General features: G+C 36.6%; 1 protein-coding gene across 1 annotated transcript; it reads right to left on the bottom strand.

Annotated features, from left to right (window-relative positions):
• Positions 1-62: 62 nt before the first annotated feature.
• On the bottom strand, positions 63-8,021 carry LOC132047357 (sialyltransferase-like protein 1). The gene is made up of 11 exons (XM_059438386.1): positions 7,774-8,021; positions 7,633-7,703; positions 7,196-7,282; positions 7,012-7,089; positions 6,820-6,911; positions 6,492-6,693; positions 4,978-5,068; positions 2,502-2,560; positions 1,245-1,393; positions 894-975; positions 63-805 (listed from the first exon to the last, which is right to left on the bottom strand). The coding sequence occupies exons 1-11, from the start codon at positions 7,871-7,873 to the stop codon at positions 425-427; spliced, it is 1,392 nt and encodes a 463-aa protein (XP_059294369.1). The 5' UTR covers positions 7,874-8,021; the 3' UTR covers positions 63-424.
• Positions 8,022-9,481: the final 1,460 nt, after the last annotated feature.

Consider the following 9,481-nt stretch of genomic DNA (forward strand, 5'->3'; position numbering starts at 1 on the left):
ATATGGGAAATGATTAGTCTAGAATCACAATTCACAGTGCGAAGATTAATAAAAGCAACAGATGTTCCTAACTGAGAAAGGTTATATAACAAAACCAAGTAAATATGGAACACGAAATTTCTTTACTTGCAAAATCAATGTGTAATTTAAGAAAAGTTAAAAGGACAGCTCAGAGTATAGTCCCTTCTTTCCTCATTTCTTCAGATCATTAGGTATATGAAAATTTCAGTCAAATTTGCAGTGCACTTCCAATGGATGATGGTTAAAATGTTCCCAGTTAAGCTCTTTGGTGCCAGTCACTAGTTTACACTCACGGGAAGCTGCTTGAGGTGTTGAGCCCAAATCACTTGGTTCTCTCGTATTTGTTCACGTAAAAACATTAATTAGGTTCTACTCCAATGGACCATCATATCAAGCCATTGTTTCATGCCTCGGATTTCACGCAGACTAAATCATCCAGCTTATTGCCATCCATCTTGTACAAAGACACGCCTTCCATCTGAGTGTAGTGCTTTCGCGCTTCCTCCCTCAAGCTCTCAAAAGGCATGGCTTCCCATCGATTGTAATTTGAATTCTTCCTGGTATCTGTCATGTCTGCGGAACCAGATATAGGCCCAGTGCCATAGGGACCTGATTTGCCCCATACTTTACAGTTAACAAATTGTCCCAATTCTCCCTCTTGCCCAGCTTGCTTCTTTTTCAGACGCAATGCAGCTCTGTGAGCGCTGTTTATCATTTCTCTACCAGGCACATCGGACCAGTCTTGGTTTCTCTTTGCTCGCATAGGAGAATGGATTCGTATGACCTAAAATATAAATTCTTAGTGAGAGCATCGCACAACAAATGAACAAGTTGAAAAATGAACTTTAGCTGAAGTAATCAGATGTCCTTACTCCAAGGCATTCTAAGAGTTGGTAATATGCCCTCCCCTGGAGTGGGTTGTGCCCTTTCCTTGGGGTAGAAAAGTATCGAGTCCTATAAAACAAAGTTTCCAACAACCATACAGAGATAAAGTTTAATGGTCGTTAGTGTATGAAATAGCAAGTAAAATCTATGAAAAGGTAAAGTAGAAGATGGAATCCAAGTAGAAGCGTTGAATATTCCAGAAAGATGGTAATCTTTCAACATTAGATAGATTTGCAAAGAGAAAACTTGACTCCGAGTGTTTCAACTGTGTATACGTTTTGTTGTCTAATAAAGCTGAAGTTACGAAGGAAAAGATGAGGAGGCATAGTAGAACATACCATTCTGTGTAACCAGGGTCAACAGTGAAACCATAAATGTCAACAATGTCACACATGGAAAGTGCTAGTTCTATTGATTTCATCCCAGTTCCCTTAGCACCCCTGCGTAATACGATGCCTTGGAACAGATAGACCGGATTCCGGATTTTCTGCAATGAATAATGGAGGTCTGTCATTTTCTCCTCAAATGAATTTGATGTCATAAGCATCAGACCCACACCACACCTTATGAAAATTCATATTCCACCATGTCTTGAAATTATAGTAGGGCTTCTTTTATAATCAAGCATACATCTTTACAAGTGGCTCGTGGCCTAAATAGGATAAAACAAACCACTGCCACAAAATGTTGAAGATAAATAAACAAATCCCTTATGCTTATAATAACACCTTGAATCAATACGCAATGCAGAATATAATTGCATCAGCGAAAGACATTCTTAATTTCCAGCTTCTATCCATTATAATGCAAAGCTACGCTCTTCTCCGAATAAAACTACTTAGTCATCCATCCTGCAATCAAGTTTGACAATATTCCACACACATCCCGTACAAACCACACACCCTTGTTGACCTCACCCTTCTTTACCAACACCAATATTCAGAATCCTAAAGAAATCTCTATTTCCCCACCTACAAAGGCTACTGCTTAATTCCATCAGAGTTTCCTTAACATGCCTCCAATGGATTAGTGTTAGAGTAGTTGCAAATTAATATAATGGTGAGTGTATTAAGCATAAGAAGCCATGGTCAAAAGATTCAGAGTAAGGAGGACGGCATAAAACTCGATAGACAGAAGGATAGAGCAAGTATCCCATACTTCAAGGAAAAGAAAGATCCTGCCATTATGCAGAGTTCCGTTCATATCCATTCCCCCGCGGCGGCGGGGGGGTTTGGTGATATGCAATCAATTTTCTAAACATTCCTACTCCGATCATTCACTAATATCACTTGATGAATATGGTTGAGAACAACTAAAACTAACAATATAACTTTAAGAAGAAAAATATGGCGGAGAAACAAATAAGTAAAAGCATTCATCTGAAACATATATTACCTTCATCATTTTTTTTTTTTTTTGATAAGGTAATAATTTTATTAACAGTTGGGAGAAAAGACCCCGTATACAAGCCGTATACCAAAAAGAGAGAACCTACATCAAAACATGATTCTCAAAAAAGGAGACCCAATTTTCTATACAAACAGGGGTCTCATGGGAACACCAAAAGCAAACTAGAAACATTGGGTCTCTATTACCTTTATCATTGCATTGAAGTCTCTATGGATGACACTTTTAATTATAAGCACCTCATCATCTGCAAGTAAAAAAGGAATAGCAAAAAATAATGAGTAAAAGTTTCATCAGTATTGCTTCCACTATCACAGATCACGAACATGTCATTGCTAATAATCATAAAAAGAACAGTAATCATTGCTGCATTTCCTTTTTCATACTGCTTTGAAATGCTTTTCTTGAGCCGAGGGTCTATCGGAAACAGGCTCTTTATCTCCACAAGGTAGGGGTAAGGTCTGCATACACTCTACCCTCTCCAACCCACCTCTGGGATTACACTGGGTATGATGTTCTTGTTGTTGCTCTTCATTAGGATAAGAATTACCCTGACCTTATATCTAATGAACAATAACTGAAATTGGAACATAAATAGCAAAAAGTTATTAGCCAAAATTTAATAGCCTTCAAGTTCAAGCTAATTAAAGCCATGTTCAAGCCCTTCAGCTATTTTTATATTCAGCTAACATTTTGTAACAGACCTTTAGTCTATCCCAGAGCTATCTGCTAAGAAAAGCTAACGGACTTGACGAAAATGGTCCTACAACTTATGCTAAATAGAGGGGGGTACTGAGGTTAATTTTCTTAAGCTTGTTAGAACCATCATCTTCCTCCTCTTTTTGCTCTCATCTCTATATCTCTTTTCTTCCTTTTCCCCCATTAAGCTAACAATAAGGTTAATTTTGTTCACAGCAAGAAGACTGTTTTCTTTATAACAGGTGAAAAATTGGAGGAGAATCCCTTTGTAAGGAGCTCTCATCTATATGTAACGGTTAACTACCTTGCTCCTTCCTCACACCCTTAGGGGTGCGGCCCTTCCCCAGACCCTGGTAACGCGGGATGCTTTGTGCACCGGACTACCCCCTTTGTCTGAAAAGTTCTGAACTAAAAACAAAATAGCAATAAGCTGAAGCCACAAAAAGCGAAACATGCAAGGCTTGAGAATTATTCTGGTTCTTCTCTGTCTCCCTCTCCTCCTCCCTCCCTTTATCTCTTCCCCCTCCTCTCTAAATAAGCAACTTTTGGTTTCGATGAACCATTCAGGTTAAGAGAGTTGGCGTAGCCGATACTCTTCCCCTAAGTTCCAAGAATCACCAAGTGTTGATTAAAATCTTGAGGTGTCTGACAGAAGTAGTAAAAATAGAAAATAAGAAGAAACAAGAAAGCACCAGAAATTTAGTTAAAACAGCCACAAGAAATCAAGTCTCTCTGTCATTGTAGAATTCAAGATTGTTTATTTATCCATGTGTTGGGAAAGAGAACAAACAATATTATTTTGGCTAGACATCGTTTTTGCCCCCTAAATTAAGGGTCTGTTTGCTCTTCTTAACAGAAGGGCAAAACCAAAGATGAAATGTTGTTGAATCTAACAATATTTAAAAGGCGAGGTTGAGACTCTTGAAAAGCTAAAGGGCTCTCAAAACTTGAATCCGTCATCAATAAAAGTAATCATGCCGAATACTGCAATTCTATTGGTCATGGACAACCATTATATCACTAAAGAGAGTTGATTATTCTTCACGAGAAACTATTTTTAGCTTTTAACGTTGAATAACACAACTCATATACATAGCACTGCTAATATGCATTATACTAAATTGAAGGCTTTTTATAGTACATCAAAGTGCGCTCGTCACAATAAGTGTAACTGACATCCTAATATGACATACTGTATCAACAACATAAGAACCACTACACACTGCAACAGATAACAAGCATGAACGACCCTATGTCACACGTTAAATAACAAAAAGAACAAAAATGCTAGAGTTTTGCTTATCTACGTTAAGACCAAAATCCTAAAAAACAGACCTTATCAATATACGCCATCATAATCAAAAACCAATAATTGACGCTAATGGTAGTGCATTTTTCTTGTTTTTTTCTTTTTGGTGATCAGTAAACAAAAGGTAATATTGAAAGATCGAATCCATACACCAAGGAGGTGATTGGACTATAAAAAGGTGGGGCAGTCCACTACCCAAAAAAAAAAAAAAGGCAAGAAAAGAAAAAAGCAAAAGAAAGGGAAATGAGGTCTAAAATTGTGTGTGAATCATATACATCTTGAAATTTGCACCAAAGAGCAGCAAAAACATAGGCATCTGTATGTCATCTCCTGTCACTGATTATTTTGCCTCAAAACACCTAGATTTTTGTTCTTTTTGTAGAACCCAAAACACCTAAAACCACCACTGGATGGTAGTGTTCAATTAGGCAAGAATAAGATCATTCAAGAAGTTTTGTTTGGTTGATGCATGGCCCCTTAGAGCTAAGTGCACATCATCAACAATTGAAAGACTATCATTCTGTCTTGATGTCAATATAGGGAAACAGAAAAATGGGAAGAAGCATGATACTAATCTGAATAAAAGATAAACACAGAAGACAAAAAGTATAAGATTAAATACTCAGGAAAATAGAATAGGTTTTCCGATAATTTACCAGAACCATTGAGAATTTTAATCATGTTTCGAGCAGCACCTCGCACAACTAAGCGGAAATCTCTCTTCAGGCCAACATGCTTGGCATATTTCTGCATAACATGTTTATAAGCAGTTATTTTCACAACAAAATTCTGATTCTGATAACATAAATGTGAGATCTAAAAGGGCTTTTTAGCTGGATTGATACCACTTTTAAGATATTTTGCAGATTAATGACTACATAAATGCTGGTAGTCTTCAGCACTCTCAGATCTCAATTACAAGGCTAGAGCTAGTTATTCTCTAGACAAATAGAGTTGATCAAATAATAACAATACCACATGCACTTTGCCAGTACTGCATGGAGAGAAATACTTGTAGCAACACGGACAATGACATAAGAATTTCAAGAATATGTGAAATACAACAGAATGAGGACTAGAATCCAACTTAAGAGTGCATGTGAACATATAGATATCTACATGTTCTTTAATAAGTACTCCCTCGCTTCACTTTATATGTTACATTGAATGGGCACAAGTCTAGGATGTTAATTTAACTTACATATTATATTAGTGATAGTGGAAGAAACATATTAAAGTAATGGTCGATAAGTTTGTTTCCCACTTGTGGGATGGGTATGTTGTTGTTGCTAGTTGATAAGTTAGTTTGATAGGGGAAACATCACATCAAAGTTCAAAAGTTGAATTTAAAGCTGTGAAAGTAGTATACAAATAGAATGGTGTTCAAAACATTTTGGGATGTCCCAAACTAGAAAGTGTATCATATAAATTAAAACAGAGAGTTTAACTTAATTTATTCTCATAATTAGAGAGTATTGTATTCGATAGAGAACTCTAGTTCACATAACACCTACATTGCCGTAAAAGACAAATTATTTATTATTGAATGAATTGGGCCTGAATAGAGTATAATAAGGATTCACAGAACGAACGTCAACTAGTCTAGGATTGAGGTGCAATTAGTTGATTGAAAAGGAGTATCATATTGACAATGAGATCTGGTACTAAGTGGGCGGCGCATTAATACAGGATGTCCAGGACAAAAAGGACTTGCCTTAATAGCCTATTATAGGGATATATTATCCAGAAAAAGTCTTTTCATAGGTACTTTATATACACAGTAGTGTCAATCATCCGTAGGCAGTATCATCATATTTTAGTTACAAGTTGTTGACTCTCTCATCTTGCTTTCTCAAGAAAAGTATACCTCGAAGATTAGAAGGAAAAAAAAAAAATCTCAACTGATACTACATGCTACGCTGAAAGCCAATTAATTAGGTAAGAGGCATGAAGGACACAAGTGTCTGATGGCCAACTTCAGAAAAAATAAATAAATTAGGATATTCACCAAAGGATGATTATAAAATGGTCAGAAAGCAGACAATGAGACGCAGCTCCTCATGCCCAATGGCCCTCGTGTTCAACATGGATTCTGACATGACACAGTGTCCTTGGGAATGCTTCTAGTCATAAAGCATGTTTACTTTCAACGGAGGAAGGGCTAATTTACCTTATTAACAGGGGCCTCATTGTCTCGTATTACTGCATCATGACTATCAATTTCTTCTCCAAATCGCGTCTTCAAGAGGTCTCCAGAATTACCAACGACTGCACATCTTTTGAATTGTCGAGGGTGAAAGGGAGGCTTAGCTGGTAAAATTAGATTGAGATGTTCTTCACAAAGAGTCTGGTTGTAACATTTGTCTGCTCCACTGCATACAGGAGTAGAAAACAAAAAACGGAAATAATGAAATAAAATATGAAGAGCTAATCACATTAGATCTTTCATTGATTGATTAAGAGGCTGAATGATGATGATGATGGAGCCAATAACTTACAGCTGTGCAATCCTTTTTGCTGCATAGTCAAACCATCCATCAGGTCGAGAATCCAAATATTCTCTTGTCAACACTGTCGTCATGTTACGATACTGCATTTCAGATAATCGCAGTTTATTTAATGCACTACTAGTGGAAGCCCTGAAGCAAGTTTAAAAGCATCAAGTAACACGAATGACTAGTATTAGTAACCTGCTCCCACAGAAGTATTGCTTCGCAAACATCGTACTTGTACTCCAATGGTTCAAATATCTTGAACTGCTCATTGTACTGCAAGTGAAATCCACACACATTGAAGGGATGGGGAAATGCATTTCAGTGTCTTGTAGATAATCGACAAGGTAAACAATACTTAGGAGACGGAGGAGAGACAAACCCAAGTGCTATTAGTTCCTTGTGGAAACTTGAGAATCACATTGCAATGATCAATTATATGAGCCGTCAATCCCAGCCCTCGATTAGCCTGGAAGCAGAAGAGACAATAAAAGACTAACATGTGGAGCAGATAGAGATGCTGAAAATGCATATCACTTTTCAACTCCATTGCATCCATTCAGAAGTTAAAAGAAAACCATAGGTTATAACTGGAAACAAGCTTAGATAGATTCAGATTGGCAGCAAGCCAGAAATGGAGCATACAATAGCTGTGGAGTGACCCATGGTAATCATTAAGGTTCAAGTAGGATAAAGAGTGTAAAACTAAAGATGAACAACAGAGAGACATAACTAGCAAGTAATTTCAGGAAAAAGATAAACGAAAAAGGGAGATGTAACAGAAAAAAGAGCTAAAACGAAGAGGAGGAAGGTAATTACGACGCATTGCTGAAGGTTAGACTGGAAGTGGGACAAGATCCGAATATCCTCTGGGTAGATAGTCCGAGTAGCTGCATCGACATTCTAAATAATAAGCTTGAAAACAATCAAAAATAGAGGAGAGGGGGTTAAGGAAAATACGAGTGAAGAAAGAGGACTGAATGGCGACAAGGATGATGGAGAAGAGAGCAGCAACACACACAAGACGAACAAGAGCTGACGAGTGCTTCGCAGGTCTCATTTCATTCCCCACCGACTCACTACACCAAGATCTAAACACCCTTCTTCCTCCCAACTTATATCCACTTTTGCTTTTACTCTATTAAGCTCTTGGCCTACTCCGTTTACAAATTTTCAGCTCTTTCTTTATCTTGCTTTCACGCATCAGCTCTATTTTTCAACTCAGGCTCATATGAGCAACCTTTCTTTTCGGTGCCAATTCCTTGGTAAATCTTTTGAATAATGTTTTTTATCTAATAAACAACAAACTTTACATGTGGTAATTTTGGGCTTCCTATCAGTTTAAAATTTTGCAATTTAACTGGGCTACATGTCTTGCATTCATAATTCATTAGTTAATATAAACACAAAATTCATTTGTTTGATGGCGAAGTTACATAGCGCCTATGCCAGAGATGACAGACTTTGCGAAAAAGCAAATTTTTAATTATGCCTTACAAATTGCGATTTTTTTGACTAGAATAGAATTCGAACTTAAGTTCGGGGGGTATTTTTAGCTATCTTTTTAAGCTAAGGGCAAAAATTAAAGACCACCCAAAAGAAGGGCAATCCACGCAAAAAAAATGCTAAACTTTGGCGTATTGGACCATAATTCATATGGTATGTTTCTGTTTTGTTATTTAGAACTCGATGACTTGGTAAATTATTAGGTCATAAGTTATTATGTTAGATCTTTTCATTTTTTTGCGCGGATTGCCCTTCTTTTGGGGTGGTCTTTAAATTTTACCCTTCATATTTGTGGTCTTTAAATTTTACCCCCCATATTCTTTGGTCTTTAATCTTTGCCCTTCGCGTTGCAATCCTGAGCTTCGCGCAAAAATCATGAGGTTCTGGGTTTGAACCCCCCTCAAGCATAAATTAAAAAAAAAATTGCAAGGTAAGGTTTGGGACTCGTGTATGCTGGACCGGGCATACTCATGCCTTATGGGCAGACTTAGCATAAGTATGCCGGGTCCGGCATAACTTTGGTTATTTCCTAATAAGTGTATGTCGGATGAAGCATACTTATGGCGTGATTTTAGTTAAACCTTAACTAAAAGTCTTTTCTAGTTATGCCTTGTGAAAGACTTTTAGTTAAGCGTGGTAAAAGATGTATGCGCATAACTTTTCCTTAAACATAGATTTTTTGTCTTTATAAGCGCAAACTTTTAATTATCTTTTTTAAGGAAAAGTTCCGCCTTATGTAAAGTATCTTTTAGCTATCTGTATGAAAGACTTTTAGTTAAGACATAACTAAAAGTATGTCACTAAAACGGAACTTTTCCTTAAGCGCATAAACTTTGCCTTATAAGGCGGAACTTATAGTTATCAAATCAAGATAACTTTAGTTATTCCATAGGGAAAAATTCCGCCTTACGGGACATACTTTTAGCTATGTCTTATGGGACACACTTTTAGACATAATTAAAAGTTTACCTTGAAAAGTAAAAAAAAAAAAATATATATATATATATATATATATATATATATATATATATATATATATATATATATATATCCTAAAATGCAAGAAACTTTTTGGTTAAACATAACAAAATTTACCCGTGGGGGCATAGTGAAATTCAAACTCTACCTCGCGATTTTTTTAAAGTTTTTTGACCGAGAGTTT

The sequence above is a fragment of the Lycium ferocissimum genome, chromosome 2 (genome assembly GCF_029784015.1).
Source record: "Lycium ferocissimum isolate CSIRO_LF1 chromosome 2, AGI_CSIRO_Lferr_CH_V1, whole genome shotgun sequence".
Lineage (NCBI taxonomy): Eukaryota > Viridiplantae > Streptophyta > Magnoliopsida > Solanales > Solanaceae > Lycium > Lycium ferocissimum.

Coding starts and splice junctions, on each gene's coding strand:
- LOC132047357 (XM_059438386.1), bottom strand. CDS start 7,873: ATGAGACCTGCGAAGCACTCGTCAGCTCTTGTTCGTCTTGTGTGTGTT. Junction 6,694..6,819: donor GCAAAAAGGATTGCACAGCT/GTAAGTTATTGG, acceptor TCCTGTATGCAG/TGGAGCAGACAAATGTTACA. Junction 2,561..4,977: donor TAAAATTCTCAATGGTTCTG/GTAAATTATCGG, acceptor TTTTACTTGCAG/ATGATGAGGTGCTTATAATT.